Genomic DNA, 19,269 nt, shown 5'->3' with positions numbered 1-19,269 from the left:
CGCTAAGGATGTTTTTTTCATTTTAAAATGGTCATACAAGTATCCACATAATATCCTCAATATTGCCTTTTGGTCCACAAAGCCTAAAATATTTACTATCTGGTCAACCTTTTAAAAAAAGTTTGCAGACCCCAAAAAAGACGCAGCAAAGAAGCATCGAACATAGGTCAATGGAAGAGAAACCATGGAGCAGAAAAGGGTGAGCAAACAGCTCAATGGTAGCACTGAAGTCAAAGAAAATGGGTAGAGAAAAAAATCAATTGGCTATGGAAATTGGGAGGTCACTGTTAACATGGGAGAATATAGAAATAATACAGGGAGTTAGATTTTGAGGCATTTAATAATAGTGGATAGTGAAGGAACAGAAGCAGAGTATGTGGAACATTTATTCTGAAAATTCAGCAGTGGAAGAGAAAATATAAACAGGTAAGTAGTTAAAAGAGGGAGCAAGATCAATGAAGGCTGCCCCCAGGATTTAGAAAATTTAGAGAAGGAACCCAGGAGTAAAGGTAACAGATATGTAAGGTGTCAGATATGACTGCAGGCACAGAATGAGAAAAGTCAGCTCTCTTCATTGAAGAAGAAATCTAAAATAGGAACCAATACCAACATATTCTAATATGTTAGTATGTTAATATGTATTCTGATGGAGGAGAGGAAAACAAGAAAGTTCACATTTAATTATTTCAGTATCTCCAGGAAAGCAGAGACAAAGTTATCCACTAAGAATGACAGGAGTATAAGGAACTAAAAGCAAAAAGAGAAAAGATTTTAAAATAACTTTTCAAGGAGAACAAGCAACAGAACAAACAGGACACAAAATGATCATGGACTAACGAGGACCCATTTGTTCTTGATTATAAAAGCGTATGAGTTAAACATTAAAAATTTTTCAAAGTAAAAACTAAAATACCACTGTGACTTTTATATGGTCTTTCATTAGTACTGTCTCCCATTAACATTTAGAGCTATATGCAAGAGCAAAAAACTGTAACTTACTCAAGTATTACACTCTTTACAGATTCAATTGTGAATCAAAAAACCTTTTTCACATAAATAAAATTATATGTGGTTTCTAGACAAAACATTTTATGTACAAATCTAGGTAGAAATCAGATACAGAAGTAAAACCAGGCAAAAGCCACCTCTTATTCCCTAAGTCCCCCAAGGAATGGTTTGTTTGTCTTCTTTGATATTTATTGCATCCACAAAAACTCAACTATATAGGAGCTTAGGGAAGAGTGAAATTTTAGATAATTTTCTTATCTGACCATCTGTGGATCAAAAACACTTTTGAATTTTATTGAAAATACTCTGGAAGGAAATTATATTAAAACATATTATATAATTCAATGCATTTTCCAAAATAGTATACTAAACATAATCTAACAGTTTGAGACTTTTTACTAGTACTAACACTGAACTATGTTGTAATAAAGTAATACAAATGGAAGCTGTTCAAATCTATGTCTACTTAATTTAGTAAATAAGGCCCAAATGGTTTGGTTTTTTGGCTGTGCCAGGCAGGTTGTGGGACCTTAGTTCCCTGACCAGGGATCGGACCTGAGCCCTTGGCAGTACCACGGGACCTCCAGGGAAGTCCCTGGTTTTTCTTTTTGAATTCTGCCTGCCTTTTACAACTTTCTGATCTTTTCCCCTAGTATCAAAATATTGTAATCTATGACTCCCTAGCACGCCTGAGGAACGAAGTTATTTATCCCCAATTTACTCCTTTTAAACTTCTATGAACTTGGAAACAAGATATAAAGTTTTCCTAAAATATTAGAGCATGTGCTTAAAGATCTTTGTTTTGGCTGTTCATAGATGCTTTACTTGTTGGGAGATAGTGAGATCAGAGGAGCTTTCTTCATGGCTTTCAGCAAACATACAGGAGAGGAAAGGAGCTTAATTTAGCCTCATGATAATTATCTGTATATTCTGTCTTCCTCATAAGGCTGGTGAACACCAAGGCAACAGGAATCATGATTATTTGTATTTACAGAGTACCTGAAACAAATGTGACCCCTGGGAGGATTTCAATAATCCTTTTTAAGTATATCAAATGTAATCAACTAAATAACCAATATTCCTTTTATTCTCCCAAAGTCATCAACAACAACAAAAAAGTTGTCCTGACATTTTTATCTTTGGTAAGGTTTTTTACCTTTTAAGCAAGGTTAAGGCCTAGGGACAAAAACTCTGCCAAAAAACCTCAAGTACTATAAGAAGTGGTTAAGAGATAGCACACCTCTCTTCAGAGCGATTAGGCCTAAGGTTAAAATGTGCTGGCATGGCTGAAAGTTTCTTTTAAACTCAAGATCTTGTCCTCAAACAGTTATTAAAGTTCTCAGGGTATATTTCAAAAGAGCAGGGTATTAACCTAACTCTCCGGTCTAATTCCAAGTCTGGTAATTATATGCTGCCTGTTAAAATTCCCCTTGCAGTTGTAATTTAATAAGGTGGCGTTCAGTTCTCGTCAAACAGCTCAGAGCAATGCAACCAGCTACAATGCTTATCCCATAAAGTGTAATGTTTCAGATGTGATTAAGTGATCATTTAGAATTTTTCAGGGAATCAGGCCGTACATTCATTAAAGTATTTTTCCAGTTGTAAAGAATAAACTATATACTTTTTAAGGGGCCAAAAATTCCTATACCTTGAAATGTCACAGTAAATTTTAGTTTATGTTATTTATAAGACAGTTCTGTAGTTATTATAATACTAACATGACAAGAAAACTCTTCAAATATATCATCTTCAAGTTTTACAAAGCAGAGAAAATGCAAAAATCCCTCACAGACGCAAAGCAGAAGCTATTTATACTTTCCTTCTCAAGGCACTGGTGAGAGAGTCACTGTGTTTCCCCATTTCTCCAATCTGCAAATACCAGAACTTAGGAGAACTACAGTAAAACATTAGGAAGATGAACAAGTGGCAAAATGAAACTAAACAGGAGTGTACAGCTACGAAATTTCAACATTTATCTGGCGCCATATTAAAAGGCATTCTGGAACTGTGATCTCTTGCAGAGAGTAAGGCAGAGGAACTGGAAACAGTAGCACAGAAATAGAATTACTCCCCAAGATTGTACAGACTTTTTAAATGAGGTCCTAAAATATATCTTAAGGCTCACAGATGCATATATAGGTAGAATCCTAGGTAGAATCATTATCCTTGATGAAAGCCTTAAAAAAGAAACAAAAAAAAATAGTAAGTGTTTCTGTCATTTCAATGTGTCTTAAAGAATACTCTAAAATTAGTTCCATCATCTAAGTACACCCAACTACAGGTTCTATAAGTCAATATATTACTAAAAAGTTTCTATTAACTGTGTTTTTCTCATCTATATTTTGTTTATTAAAAAATCTGTCATTTTTCAGAGTACTGACATTATCACTCAAGGAAAAAACTTATAAATAAATATACAAAGACAACACCCTATAACTCTTAAAAGGCCAGAATCATTCTAGGCAAAGAAAACAATGCTACTATTAACAACAACAACAGCAAAAATCAATTTAAAAAGCAAGAGCCGAAAACACTACCATTTACCACTGCAACAAAAAGAATAAAATATCTAGGATTAAACCTACCTAAGGAGACAAAAGACCTGTATGCAGAAAATTATAAGACACTGATGAAAGAAATTAAAGATGATACAAACAGATAGAGAGATATACCATGCTCTTGGATTGGAAGAATCAACATTGTGAAAATGACTCTACTACCCAAAGCAATCTACAGATTCAACGCAAACCCTATCAAACTACCACTGGCATTTTTCACAGAACTAGAACAAAAAATTTCACAAGTTGTATGGAAACACAAAAGATCCCGAATAGCCAAAGCAATCTTGAGAAAGAAAAACGGAGCTGGAGGAATCAGGCTCCCTGACTTCAGACTATACTACAAAGCTACAGTCATCAAGATAGTATGGTACTGGCACAAAAACAGAAATATAGATGAACGGAACAGGATAGAAAGTCGAGAGATAAACCCACGCACATATGGTCACCTTATCTTTGATAAAGGAGGCAAGAATATACAGTGGAGAAAAGACAGCCTCTTCAGTAAGTGGTGCTGGGAAAACTGGACAGCTACATGGAAAAGAATGAAATTAGAACACTCCCTAACACCATACACAAAAGTAAACTCAAAATGGAGTAAAGACCTAAATGTAAGGTCAGACCCTATCAAACTCTTAGAGGAAAACATAGGCAGAACACTCTATGCCATAAATCACAGCAAGATCCTTTTCGACCCACCTCCTAGAGAAATGGAAATAAAAACAAACATAAACAAATGGGACCTAATGAAACTTAAAACCTTTTGCACAGTGAAGGAAACCATAAACAAGACGAAAAGACAACCCTCAGAATGGGAGAAAATATTTGCAAATGAAGCAACTGACAAAGGATTAATCTCCAAAATTTACAAGCAGCTCATGCATCTCAATATTAAAAAAAACAAACAACCCAATCCAAAAATGGGCAGAAGACCTAAATAGACATTTCTCCAAAGAAGATATACAGATTGCCAACAAACACATGAAAGAACACTCAACATCATTAATCATTACAGAAATGCAAATCAAAACTACAATGAGATATCATCTCACACCAGTCAGAATGGCCATCATCAAAAAATCTACAAACAATAAATGCTGGAGAGGGTGTGGAGAAAAGGGAACCCTCTTGCACTGTTGGTGGCAATGTAAATTGACACAGCCACTATGGAGAACAGTATGGACATTCCTTAAAAAACTAAAAATAGAACTACCATATGACCCAGCAATCCCACTTCTGGGCATATACCCTGAGAAAACCATAATTCAAAATGAGTCATGTACCACAATGTTCACTGCAGCTCTATTTACAATAGCCAGGACATGGAAGCAACCTAAGTGCCCATCAACAGATGAATGGATAAAGATGTGGCACATATATACAATGGAATATTACTCAGCCATAAAATGAAACAAAATTGAGTTATTTGTAGTGAGGTGGATGGACCTAGAGTCTGTCATACAGAGTGAAGTAAGTCAGAAAGAGAAAGACAACTACTGTATGCTAACACATATATATGGAATCTAAAAAACAAATAAAAAATGGTCATGAAGAACCTAGGGGCAAGACGGGAATAAAGACACAGACCTACTAGAGAGTGGACTTGAGGATATGGGGAGGGGGAAGAGTAAGCTGGGACAAAGTGAGAGAGTGGTATGGACATATATACACTACCAAATGTAAAACCAATAGCTAGAGAGAAGCAGCCGCATAGTACAGGGAGATCAGCTCGGTGCTTTATGACCATCTAGAGGGGTGGGATAGGAAGGGTGGGAGGGAGGGAGACGCAAGAGGGAGGGGATATGGGGATATATGTATATGTATAACTGATTCACTTTGTTATAAAGCAGAAACTGACACACCATTGTAAAGCAATTATACTCTAATAAAGATGTTAAAAAAAAAGAAAAAAACAAGTCATGTACCACAATTTTCATTGCAGCTCTATTTACAATAGCCAGGACATGGAAGCAACCTAAGTGTCCATCAGCAGATGAATGGATAAAGAAGATGTGGCACATATATACAATGGAATATTACTCAGCCATAAAATGAAACAAAATTGAGTTATTTGTAGTGAGGTGGATGGACCTAGAGTCTGTCATACAGAGTGAAGTAAGTCAGAAAGAGAAAGATAACTACTGTATGCTAACACATATATACGGAATCTAAAAAACAAATAAAAAATGGTCATGAAGAACCTAGGGGCAAGACGGGAATAAAGACGCAGACCTACTAGAGAATGGACTTGAGGATACTGGGAGGGGGAAGGGTAAACTGGGACGAAGTGAGAGAGTGGCATGGACACATATACACTACCAAATGTAAAATAGATAGCTAGTGGGAAGCAGCCGCATAGCACAGGGAGATCAGCTTGGTGCTTTGTGACCACCTAGAAGGGTGGGTTAGGGAGGGTGGGAGGGAGGGAGACTCAAGAAGGAAGAGATATGGGGATATGTATATATGTATAACTGACTCACTTTGTTATAACGCAGAAACTAACACACCACTGTAAAGCAATTATACTCCAATAAAGATGTTAAAAAAATAAATAAATAAAATAATTAAAAAAAAAAAACCAAGAGCCAAGTAAACTACCCTTTTTCTTGAGGGTGGAAAACAGTGTAAATATTTCATCAACTTCATTAGATGACATCAGGCCTAACTATAAAAAGCAAAAAAAAGAAGCTTTTATTTTTGATTAGTGTCTATAATGGAGAAAGCACAGCCAAATTAAATGATTTTCTTCAAAAAAAGCAAAATGTAGTAAAAAATGCTTAGAAATACTACTTAGCAATTCCCACTGGGGTCTAAGCCAGCACCCAGAAATCAAACACTTTCATATTTCTGTAGCAAAATGTATGAATACTTGAAAATAGTCCTCGTTTTAATTTAGATCTAGATCTGCCATCAAGTAAGTTAATATTAGGTCAGGTTTTGTTGTCAATTTCTGTTTTTAGAACTTTGCGGATTTTGGATAAAAGACTGTGGACCTAGACTGAAAAAACAGAAATAAATCAGGCACAAGTTCTTTTTTTTTTTTTTTAATTGGCTGCACCACATGGCATACAAAATCTTAGTTCCCCAGCCAGGGATAGAACCTGTACCCCCTGCAGTGGAAGTGCAGCATCCTAACCACTGGACTGCCAGGGAAGTCTCAGGCACAAGTTCTTAACTAACTTTATTCTTAGCTTAGAAAATAGTAGGTTACATAAATACTGTCTGCTAACCCTTGAAGTTTACAAACTTCAAGATAGCAGTAGAAATATTTTAATTATTTCTACAAGTTACTTATACTATACTACGGAAGCTTAATTCATACATCCAATGAAAATCAAAAAGATTTTATTAACTTTATGATATGAAATAAAATATATAAAATGCATTCATATTCAAAAGGATAAATTTCTTCCCTTGTAGTACTTTCTAGTTAAAAAAAACTATTTCTTTAAATTAATAAAATCTTGAAATTGCACTGTAATTGAGCATGGCAAGGGTTCCCACTAGCTTAAAAGGATAGGTGAAAGTGACTCTGGGGTAATGAAAAGTCAGCAGTTGGACAAAGAAATTCTCCATTTCTCTCTTCTTTCTGTTGTCCTACAGTTTGGAAAAAAAGGAATCTATGTAAGAGGAAACAGAATGCTTATTATAAGAAAAGTTATATGTTCTCTTGAAAATAGTAAATTATAGTGGTGAAGAACACAGAGCCTGGAGTTAGTCAATAAATAGATAATCAAATTCCAGCTCCACCTTTTACTAGCTTTGTGACCTTAGGAAGTTAGTAAGTGCTCTTATGCCTCAGTTTCATCTATAAATGCGGAAAATAATAGAATGTACCACATAAAGTTGTTAATGAAAATTAAATGCTAAACAAAAATAAGTAAAAAAATAAACAGTGACAGGAACAGCAACAGGAAGAATAAACAGGTGATATTAGTAAATACTGGCAAAGTTAATGCAATATTACCAATCAAAATTTTCTGTGGTTTTAATCACTTTTTAAACGCAAACTGGCTTAGAAATTTTTTTTAATACAATAAATGTTTACCTTGCATTTTATTAACTGAAATACCATGAACTGAAATAATTAGTAGCTCTATCTTTCTATAATAATGAATAACCATTACCTGAACTTATAATTTCTGTAAAATCCTGAAATCCCTCGAAGAAAGTTTCTGTGAAAAACTAACGAGTAGTTTACATGTATGGTTACCACTCAGTAAATAAGAATATTTGATAAGTCAAAATATCTAACTCACTGACTATGTCAGACAGCCCATCCACCAAATATCATGGTACTAGAAATAAACCACTTTGCTCACTAAACCATCTCACAAAGCACAGCACGAAACCTTACCTATCTTCATCTTTGTCATACAGTTGGTAATAATCTCCACAGCCATTCCAAAACGTGTTATCCACAACTTCTTGCCTTCCTGTGGCTCCATTTTCTGGTGTTATTTGGTTATCTTCTGTTTCTCTCTGTGTAACTCTTGCGAAAGGCAGATCCAAGAACATACAATCATGTTCTCCATCATAGTCATCACATTTTATTAAGAGGTCATCTGAGCCATTTTCCTCAACTTCCAAAGCCTCTCTCCACCTCTGAACACTTCTTTGTTTAGCCTCATGCCTATTAAAACCTGTTTCTTGGTCCACCTGGCTTGAACTTATCAGTTTCCTAACTTTGGGCCTCACTACCTGTTCAGGAGAACTTCCCTGGTTTTTGCCCCTATCACTGGTATTTTGCTCACTGCAAATATGCCTGGGAGCACAGGCTGAATCTTCAACTGAATTTTCTCTTTGTCTCTCCTGGCTAGTATTATTTTGTTGTTTCTTTCTAACCACTTCATCTTCAGAAGAGGACCTCTGAAATTCCTGATTGTTCTGATTGACAAACTCAGTATCACCAGTTGAACTTTTCACTAAAGGTGCTGAATCTACCTCTTCAAACTCATCTCTTAATTCACAGTTAAAAGAGGGAACTGTCGGTGAAAGACCAGTGTATGCCTCTACCTCTCCATTTTCCAACTCAAACACTGTATTGCCCAGTGCTTCCTGATATCTACCACCTTCCACAACATCTGCAGAGAGCTGATGACTGTCATTATCCTCTCCATGTCTGCCATCTGGATCATAAGAGTCAGTATGAACCAATGTAATTCCATTTTGAACACTTGAAGCATTACAAACTTCTGAAGTATATTCTCCCTCAGAATGATTGTGAAGATCCGTACTGCTTCCTAAGGTCTCCCTGCCTTCCTCGCTATGATGTACTGCAGCAAAGGATGGACTGCTCTCAATGGTTTGATTCAATGCTGTATCACAAATGGGAATTTCTGCTTCAGTTTTTTCAAATAAAGGGTCATTGGGTAAAGAAGAATGAACTTGATCCAATGGACTGGAACCTTCATAGGGAACAAAAGAAAACATATTTAGAGGGATTAATTTAGATAATGTTTTATTTAATAATGACTCTTTAACTAGAAATCATACCAATTATTACTTATTTGAGAATATGAGTGAATTTCTCTGACAGGTGCTTATAGGCTCCCTAACTTAACTGGGAGGGCGGACTGGTTACCCTATGAGTTCATTTATGCCACTGTGTAGCCTCTTAATATCCTCTCCCTCAGATGTCTTCTGTAGGTTTTTCACCTAAATCCTAATACCTAAAACATTCTGTAAAAGACATTTAAAAGAGAGGCTAATAAGAGACTAACAATGAGAGGCATAAGTGAAGTCACAGGGTAACCAATCTGCCCTCCCAGTTGTTAGACTGTGCAATTCAGACTTAAATTACTTTATTACATGCAGATTGTTTTTTACATGTAGATATTTTAAAAGGTGGTTATAATAGATATAAGAACAGGCTATATACAGATCTAACAGAAATGAGACTCTACTGTGTTTTATGTCAATTCAGAAGATTATATCTCAGTCCCTAGATACATAATATTACATTTCTATCCCCAAAATGAATTGTTAAAATATACCTACAATGAGTTAACTTTAACTATGTTACAGCTATCAGTGAAAAACAACAAAAGAGTCAATGTGTTGATTCTCTTTGTCATAGTTTGTCAGAATTCTGAGACAAGAGTAAAATCCTATCTACTCCACAAATTACTTTAAACATGACTATCTTTTACCATCACTAATGTAATAACAAAAAATGAAGATGCTAAGACCTGTTGGAACAAAAATTTATAAATAACTGAAGGGAAGTCTTATCATATCACAAAAAGGCTGCTTTAACAGAAGGACCTTAGGTAATAATTCAGATTCTTGTATATAAATGACAGTAAAAAAAATAACCTAGAATTATCAAGTTTGCTCAGGACAAGAGGAAGATGACATTCCAGTCCAAAAATGTGTAGTTATAGTACATGGATACCTGCAAAATACTTTTTCAAACTAATGAATCATTAGGAAATTTTAATTAAATAACTATGTATTACTTGACATTTATATTTTATATGATTCTAAAAGAATCAACTTAACCAAGCTAAATTATTGAGATACAAATAAAACAAAAAGCTATTTAAATGTAATATGCAGGGAAAAATATACTCAGTTCACATTAAAAATTTTTTTGGATTGAAAGATGAAGAATTCCTCTGGCTGAAGGATGTGACAACATGTAATCACTGCCATGACAATGTAGTTATTGATTGGCCATATTCTATCTTTTTCTATGTTTAAATGTATACACTATTAAGTTAACAGAAAATTTTGAAATGAATTTCTTGATAGGAAATGTATAGCATTTATACTCAGAGACACACATAAAACCCACTATTTCAAATATTACAAGATCAATTCTTACATGGTTATTAATAGCTTTTAAATAATCCCATGTTGCATACCTGAGGAATTTTCTTTTGGAACATCATCTAGTTCCAACACTTCATAGTCATCACCAGCCCTACCTAAGCTTCTTTCATGCCTGGTCATACATGGTTTGAAACTGACATATGCATGTCTTCTGCCATATCGCCTGCCTGTGATTGTCTGATATCCTCCTGCTGGTTTGGGCCAGGCCGCCTTGCTGGATTCTTGATCCATTGCTGAAAAACAAAGTTAAAAATAAAAGAGACACAGCAATGACTTATTCTGACATTTGGGGTAATGTTTCAACATATATTGCCAAATCATATGCTACTGAACATCGAATGCCCCTTACTAGCAATATAAAACATACCTGAAAAGAAAAGATGAAATACTACATTATGAGAGTTATGTGACCCCCTTATCCCCCAAATATCTTAAAGTTTGGCTCCTTTAAGGTATTTCAGATTTTTATAATGTTACTTACCCCAATTTTTTTCCACTTGCCAAATTACTATACTGTAAAAGCTCCTTAAGGATTGGAGAATGATTCTCCAAGTTATCAAAGTACCTTATGTATAAGTGCTCAATACATATTTGTTGAGTGAATTATTCACACGTACATGATACGATGGTTTCAATTACATTAAAAGTGAATAAATTCCAGTCAAAGGTAACAAGTAATTTCTTTAAATGGTATCTGTACTATTATAAAGAACTAGGGCTTCCCTGGTGGCGCAGTGGTTGAGAGTCTGCCTGCCGATGCAGGGGACACAGGTTCGTGCCCCGGTCCGGGAAGATCCCACATGCCGCAGAGCAGCTGGGCCCGTGAGCCATGGCCGCTGAGCCTGCGTGTCCGGAGCCTGTGCTCCGCAATGGGAGAGGCCACAACAGTGAGAGGCCCACGTACCAAAAAAAAAAAAAAAAAAAAAAAAAAAAAAGAACTAACGGGACCACAATAAAATATATCCCAAAGATCAGGGTCAGGTAAAACTCTCCAAAAGAAAACAGTGGTGAGCCAAGTCAAACTCTTCAAAACTACCAATGGTATACATATGGTATGTATGAAAAGAAAAAGCCATCAACATTTGAACAACTCGAATATTAAGTTCGATGCCTGAGGGATATATAGTAGCAACAGTAGCATCTTTTACTGGGTAGGACATTATCTCATATATACATATAGTAAAAGTTTGCTTAGTCCATTGAGTTTTACATATATTATGCAGGAACTAAACAAAATATTTTCTCACAGTATACGGAATAGTCAATAAATGAAAAAGTTACACATTTTTCTTTTATTGCATTAGAATAAGAAATATAATTGCTTTTAAGCACAAAAACCTGTATTTATAACATTATAATATATGATACCAAGTGTTACATTGTTACTTCATCCCCTCACAAACCTGTTGAGGTGGATACTGTATTTTATTTTAAAGAATAAAAAACTAGGGTTAAAATGAATTATTTAAGAAACTTGTCCAATAACCCAATATTATGACTCCCAACCAGTACCCTTAACAACACCTCCAAAAGAACAGTCTCCAAAGTGGAAAGCACAATAGATGCCAAGGGGGTATGGAAAGGAAATATGAGTTTCTATTTATACTCATTTTTGTATCAAAAATTAGAAATTAAGCTTTATAAATATTCAATACATGGATTGAAACTAGCCTTAAGTAAGACGACGATCACACATCACGTATGGTACTCAAGGAATCTGGAAGGAAAAATATGAAGTTCTCAATGTAGAGGAACTGACAGAGACACCTTGCTTACCTCCTGGCTCTTTTTCAGTATACTGTGACATATATGGCAGTTTTTGTGTGCCCAGTTCAGTGGAATTATGGATGTGATTTAGTTTTTACTCACACAATGGATAAGCTGCAGGAGATTCCTACAAAGAAACCATGGATTAAACAAAATAGTAATAATACAGCACAAAACAAAAATAGCAAAACTAATACTACTTCTCCTAGTGAAGTTCTTAGCTAGCCCATAATAACAGAGAAAAACACAATTGGATCTGACAAGTCAATCAAAAAACCTCAAAACTATGAAGATGGCTATTTGAAAGAGATTTAGATCTCCTCTTGAAAAACCTTGCCTTAAGTATGTATCATCCTTAAGATTGACAATGATAATAACACACAAATAATTTATAAGGAAATAAGCAAATATATTGGGAGAAGTGTTGATTGGGGTATGTGACCAAACTGTTTGGGGGTCTACTACACACTATCTGCTTCTCCATCAAACACTAAGTTCCTTTAGCCCTGGCATTGTTAAAAGAAGTTAACCCTAAGAATACAAACTTCATTTTAAAAATGTATAGTGGTACATTTTAAAAATATATAGTGGCTTATGACAATTAATAATTAACGTGTATAAAAATGATACACTTGTTCTTTACAATAATAGTCAATTGATCATTCAGATATTTTAATCCCAAAGAAAAACCCATTCTAAATTAGAAGAACTAAAATTTACCATGCAAAGTATAAAATGACTTCATCTGTTTTGAAGTTAATCCATTTATTTACTATTTTAAAAGTTGCAACCTGTGCCTTTTTTTAAAGTTTGTCAAGAGCTTAGCTTTTTAATTAAATACTTTAATTACTTAAAAACGAGCTATTGCTAAACTGCCTATCACCAACTTAAAGCTGTTACAAGATGATAGTTCTGAAAATTAGTTTAACTGTATATATCTACCTAGCCATGTATAGCTATAAATTAACATACATAAAAGTACACATATCCTCCCATATAAATTATAAATTCAGCAATAGGTTGTACAGTAATGTTCTAATATAGCTAAATCAAGTCAGATGGTTAACAATAGCTAAAGGGTAAAGGAATATCAAGAAAATAATTCTACCATACTGGCAAAAACACAAGCTCTGATTAATATTGTTTTAATAGTAAGAAAAATAATGTGCAATTAACTTGAATCTTCACAGATTCACAGTATAATAATACATGCAGACTCAAAGGTCGGCCATGGATTTAAGTTCATGAGTATTTTACCCAAAGTCTTTTCTTTGAAATAAGGCAATATTCCAGGCACTATTTTCAGTGCTGAGGATATAACAATGAACAAAATAGATAAATATTCCTGCCCTCCTAAAACTGCAGTATGGGGTATAGACATTAAACAAATCAGTAAAAAATAAAGATATGTTAGACAATAAATACTATGGAGCAAAACAGAGCAGAGAATAAAGAGCTCCTAAGGGTGTGCAGTTTAAAGTAGTGTGCTTAGGGAAGGCCTCACTGAGAAGGAATCATTTGAGCAAACACCTGTGAGGAGGGAGCCACATGTAAACCTAGGGAAAGAACATTCTCAGCAGAATAAAAAGAAGATCCTGAAGTAAGAATTTCCAGAATTTACCTTAGCAAGAAGTCTGGGATGGAATGAGGATGAGAGAAAGTAACAGATGAGGTCAGAAAGTTAATTAGGGAGAAGGGAGTAAGGTGGAACAAACAACATAGGTCTTTACAGGATAATAGAAGAAATGTAGGTTTTATTTTGAGTGAGAGGGAAAACCACCAAACAGTTCTGAGAAGAGAACTTCTGTTTTAAAAGGAACACTCTGGCTACTGTGTTTATTTTTTTATTTATTTATTTTTTTGGTACGTGGGCCTCCCACTGTTGTGGCCTCTCCCCTTGCGGAGCACAGGCTCCGGATGCGCAGGCTCAGCGGCCATGGCTCACAGGCCCAGCCGCTCTGCGGCATGTGGGATCTTCCCGGACCGGGGCACGAACCCGTGTCCCCTGCATCGGCAGGCGGACTCTCAACTGCTGCGCCACCAGGGAAGTCCTGGCTACTGTGTTCAGATGAAGGGGAACAAGGTCAAAGGCAGGAAGACTGGCTAGAAAGCTATGGAAATACTGACAAGAGATCACAGTGGTTTGGACCAGAGTAAAAACAGGTGGTGAGAAATGGTCAGATTCTGTCTATATTGTGAAAGTAGAGCCAACAAAGTTTTCTGATGTAGGTTATGAAAGAAGGTAAGGATTTGAAGCTGACTCTAAGTTTTATAGCCTGGGCAACTAGAAAAACAGAGTTGACATTAACTGACAGGAAAATCTGTGGAAGACATAGGTTTGGAGAAAGTATCTTGAGTTTAGTTCTGGATGTGCTAAATTTGAGATATCTATTAGATATTCAAGTAGAAATGTTAAATAGGATGCTGGAGTTCACTGGACAATTCTGAACTGCCAGTATAATTTGGGAGTTATCAGGATATGGACAATATTCAAAAGGGCTTGAACTTGGAAGAGATGTCTAAGTAGGCTTGGAGAAGGAAAGAAGTTCATGGGCTGAACCCTGAGATGATCCAAAATTAAGAGGCCAGGGAAAAAGAAGCATCAGGAAAACCGACCACTGAGAGGGGCTTGTGAGAGAGAAGAAAAAATCCAGGAGTGTGGATGTCAAATGAAGACAGGGCTTTAGACCAAAGAATTGATCCACTGTGCCAATGCTGCTAAAAGGTAAAGTATGACAAGGATCTATAACTGACCACTAGACTTAGCAACATGGAAGATTACTGGAGTTCCTGACACGGGGCACCTTTGGTAGAACAGTGGGTATAAATGCCTGCAGAATGTGCTGTTAAGAGAGAGTGCTGTTAAGAGTACAAAATCATGAAAATCGCTCTGTTTCTTAATCATACTTTTCTTCAACATGAATCCACTTCCTTCTAAAAGATTATTTTTGGAGCCCTCCAACATCCTGATATAAATTTAGTCTACTTGTTTTCAAGATCCAACTACTTCTGTGCTAACTTTTGATGGTACTTCTGAGTTAGGTCCCCTGATTTGAAACCCATGTTTTCCTTTCTTTTGTTTGTTTTGGGACGGGGTGTGCATTTGTTTGTTTTGTCTTTACTAGAAGATCTTCAAGTAATTGTTTCAGGAATTTTATTTAAAGAGGTAAACACTGAGTCTTTGCATGTCAAAATATTTTCATCTTTCCCTTACACTTTGGATATAGGTCAAAACAAAATCATTTTTTACAAACTCTAAAAGGCAATGTTTTCTAAGCATCCCATGTTGCTGTTAAGAAACTGTTCTGCCAGTTTATTTCTCATCCTTTTGTAGGGAAACCAATTTTTCTCTTCGGAATAATTAGGATTTTCTCTTAATAAACAGTATTCTATAATTTCGCAAGGACTTTCTTAGACCATTTAAAAAATTTCTACTCCATAGCCCTAGTAGGGCTGCTTTAATTTAAAGGCTTTCATTAGATTGTCTCAAAGATGTCCTTTTTCTTTTCCTTCCTATTTTCACTGTATTTGGCCCACGCAGTTTAATCCTTTGTCTCTAAACTTTTCTTTCTCATTTTCAATTTACGGAATGGTAGCTTTCATCTGCTTTAAATTCCAGCCTTCCAACATTCTCTACAATAATTTTTGAAATTTCTTGCACTTTCTTATTCCCTTCTTCTTCTATCATCATCATCATCATTTTCAATAGTGGCTCTTGTCTTACGAATAAAATGTAGACTAGAATCTCTCTGTAGACACTAATTATCTCTATTTTATCTGAGGCCAGCTATGTAGACAAATGTAACTCGTTCCTATCTCTGAAGTATAAAAGAGAAAACAAAGCAAAACAGGGAGGAGAGGATAAATAATAAAGAATAAAGACCTAGCCGTGTATCAAGATTAAAATGATTAATTCATCAGTGCCAAATTTGTATCTAAAGTTTATTGGGAACATTTGGTTTCTGAGTCTTCTCTAAAGAAACGTTTCCTTTGCTAGTACTATTCACCTAATAAGTAACATATGATTCCTCTCTACTTGTGACGATTATTCATCTCAAATGCTGTGGAATCTTCATATACGTCTTCCTAATTATAAAGGCAAAAACAATAACCAAAAAAAAAAAAACCCAAAAAAACGCCATAAATATGCTGCTGTCTAAGAAGTAAAGGAGTTAATCAGGGAAGTATTAATTCTAGATCTTCCAGCTTTTTACCTAGATAGCATCATTTATAATTTTAACTAGGATAGTACACCAGCAGCTCTAGATAGGCAATGGAAACAACCTTCAAAAGAATACAAGGAAAAGCATGGGTATGGGGTGTACACTTCCCACAGCAGAATTGAAAGACTGTGGTGAATTTAAAGATAAAGACCTTGCTTTAAGTGCATTATGTCTATTAAATGCACTGTGTCTTTACATTCTCTAACAAGATATGAATTTAAACAGTTGTGAAAAAAGGGATGAATGAATGAATGAATGGCAATTCTGTGCTCCTTTCTCTGATGGAAATATGAAAATATAATGAAAAGAGACGAAGAGTTGGGAATACTTACATTCTAACTCCAACACTTATACTTACACACATTAAATGAAAGCTAGTGGTAGTAGAACTAACTCAGAAAACTAAAAATCTAAAATAGTAATAAAAGAGGACCTTCAAGATGGTAGAGGAGTTAAGACGTGGAGATCACCTTCCCCCCCACAAATACATCAAACATACATCTACATGTGGAACAACTCCTACAGAACACCTACTAAACGCTGGCAGAAGACCTCAGACCTCCCAAAAGGCAAGAAACTCCCCCATGTACCTGGCCATCTGGTTGACAGGGTCTTGGTGTTCCAGCCGGGTGTCAGGCATCAGCCTCTGAGGTGGGAGAGCTGAGTTCAGAACACGGGACCACCAGAAACCTCCGGGCCCCACGTAATATCAATCCGCGAGAGCTCTCCCAGAGATCCCCGACTCAATGCTAAGACCCAGCTCCACTCAATGACCAGCAAGCTCCAGTGCAAGACACCCCATGCCAAACAACCAGCAAGCCAGACAGGAACACAGCCCCACCCATTAGCAGAGAGGCTGCCTAAAATCATAAGTTCACGGACACCCCAAAACACACCACCTGACGCAGCCCTGCCCACCAGAAAGAAAAGATCCAGCCTCATTCAACAGAACACAGGCACCAGTCCCCTCCACTAGGAAGCCTACATAACGCACTGAACCAGCCTTACCCACTGGGGGCAGATACCAAAAACAATGGGAACTATGAACCTGCAGCCTGCAAAAAGGAGACCCCAAACAAAGTAAGGTAAGCAAAAGAAGAAGACAGAGAAATACACAGCAGATGAAGGAGCAAGGTAAAAACCAACCAGACCAAACAAATGAAGAGGAGATAAGCAGTCTACGTGAAAGAGAATTCAAAATAATGATAGTAAAGATGATCCAAAATCTTGGAAATAGAAGAAAATACAAGAACCGTTTAACAAGGACATGGAAGAACTAAAGAGCAAACAAACAATGATGAGCAACACAATAAATGAAATTAAAAATTCTCTAAAAGGAATCAACAGCAGAATAACTGAGGCAGAAAAACGGGTAAGTGACCTGGAAGATAAAATAGTGGAAATAACTACTGCAGAGCAGAATAAAGAAAAAAAAATGAAAAAAATTGAGGACAGTCTCAGAGACCTCTGGGACAACATTAAACACATCAACATTCGAATTTTAGGGGTCCCGAAGAAGAAGAGAAAAAGAAAGGGACTGACAAAATATTTGAAGAGATTATAGTTGAAAACTTCCCTAACATGGGAGAGGAAATAGTCAATCAAGTCCAGGAAACGCAGAGTCCCATAAAGGATAAATCCAAGAAGAAACACACCAAGACACATATTATGTAAACTATAAAAAAATTAATACAAAGAGAAAAAATATTGAAAGCAGCAAGGGGAAGGCAACAAATAACATACAAGAGAATCCCCATAAGGTTAACAGCTGATCTATCAGCAGAAACTCTGCAAGCCAGAAAGGAGTGGCAGGACATATTTAAAGTGATGAAAGGGAAAAGCCTACAACAAAGATTACTCTACCCAGCAAAGATCTCATTCAGATTTGATGGAGAAATTACAACCTTTACAGACAAGCAAAAGCTAAGAGAATTCAGCACCAACAAAAAAGCTTTACAGCAAATACTAAAGGAACTTCTCAAGGCAGGAAACACAAGAGAAGGAAAAGGTCTACAATAACAAACCCAAAACAATTAAGAAAATGGCAACAGAAACATACATATTGATAATTACCTGAAATGTAAATGGATTAAATGCTCCAATCAAAAGACAAAGAGGGGCTGAATGGATACAAAAACAAGACCTGTATATATGCTGTCTACAAGAGACCCACTTCAGACCTAGGGACACACACAGACTGAAAGTGAGAGGAAGGAAAAAAATATTCCATGCAAATGGAAATCAAAAAAAGCTGGAGAAGCAATTCTCATATCAGACAAAATAGACTTTAAAATAAAGACTATTACAAGAGACAAAGAAGGACAGTACATAATGATCAAGGGATCAATCCAAGAAGAAGATATAACAATTTAAATATTTATGCAACCAACATAGGAGCACCTCAATACATAAGGCAAATGCTAAAAGCCATAAAAGGGGAAATCAATGGTAACACAATAATAGTAGGGGACTTTACCACCCCACTTTCACCAATGGACAGATCATCCAAAATGAAAAAAAATAAGGAAACACAAGCTTTAAATGACACATTAAACAAGATGGACTTAATTGATATTTATAGGACATTCCACTCAGAAACAACAGAATACACTTTCTCCTCAAGTGTTCATGGAACATTCTCCAGGATAGATTATATCTTCGGTCACAAATCAAGCCTTGGTAAATTTAAGAAAACTGAAATCATATCAAGTATCCTTTCCAACCACAACACTATGAGACTAGATATCAATTACAGGGGAAAAAAAACTGTAAAAAATACATACACATGGAGGCTAAACAATTTGCTACTAAATAACCAAGAGATCACCAAAGAAATCAGAGAGGAAATAAAACAATACCTAGAAACATGATGACCC

General features: G+C 35.8%; 1 protein-coding gene across 1 annotated transcript in view; it reads right to left on the bottom strand.

Annotated features, from left to right (window-relative positions):
- PJA2 (praja ring finger ubiquitin ligase 2) overlaps nt 1-19,269 on the bottom strand; it is a 76,944-nt gene that overhangs the window by 37,973 nt on the left and 19,702 nt on the right. Inside the window, exons 2-4 of the mRNA XM_060009040.1 lie at nt 12,180-12,297; nt 10,436-10,636; nt 7,924-8,974 (exon numbers count right to left, since the gene is read on the bottom strand). Of these exons, the coding sequence (XP_059865023.1) occupies nt 7,924-8,974; nt 10,436-10,636; nt 12,180-12,210 (1,283 nt within the window). The 5' untranslated portion in view covers nt 12,211-12,297. The remainder of the gene's footprint in view (nt 1-7,923; nt 8,975-10,435; nt 10,637-12,179; nt 12,298-19,269) is intronic.

This window comes from Delphinus delphis, chromosome 3 (genome assembly GCF_949987515.2).
Source record: "Delphinus delphis chromosome 3, mDelDel1.2, whole genome shotgun sequence".
Lineage (NCBI taxonomy): Eukaryota > Metazoa > Chordata > Mammalia > Artiodactyla > Delphinidae > Delphinus > Delphinus delphis.
Note: the sequence above shows the minus strand (reverse complement) of the source record. Positions and strands in the feature narration are given on the sequence as shown.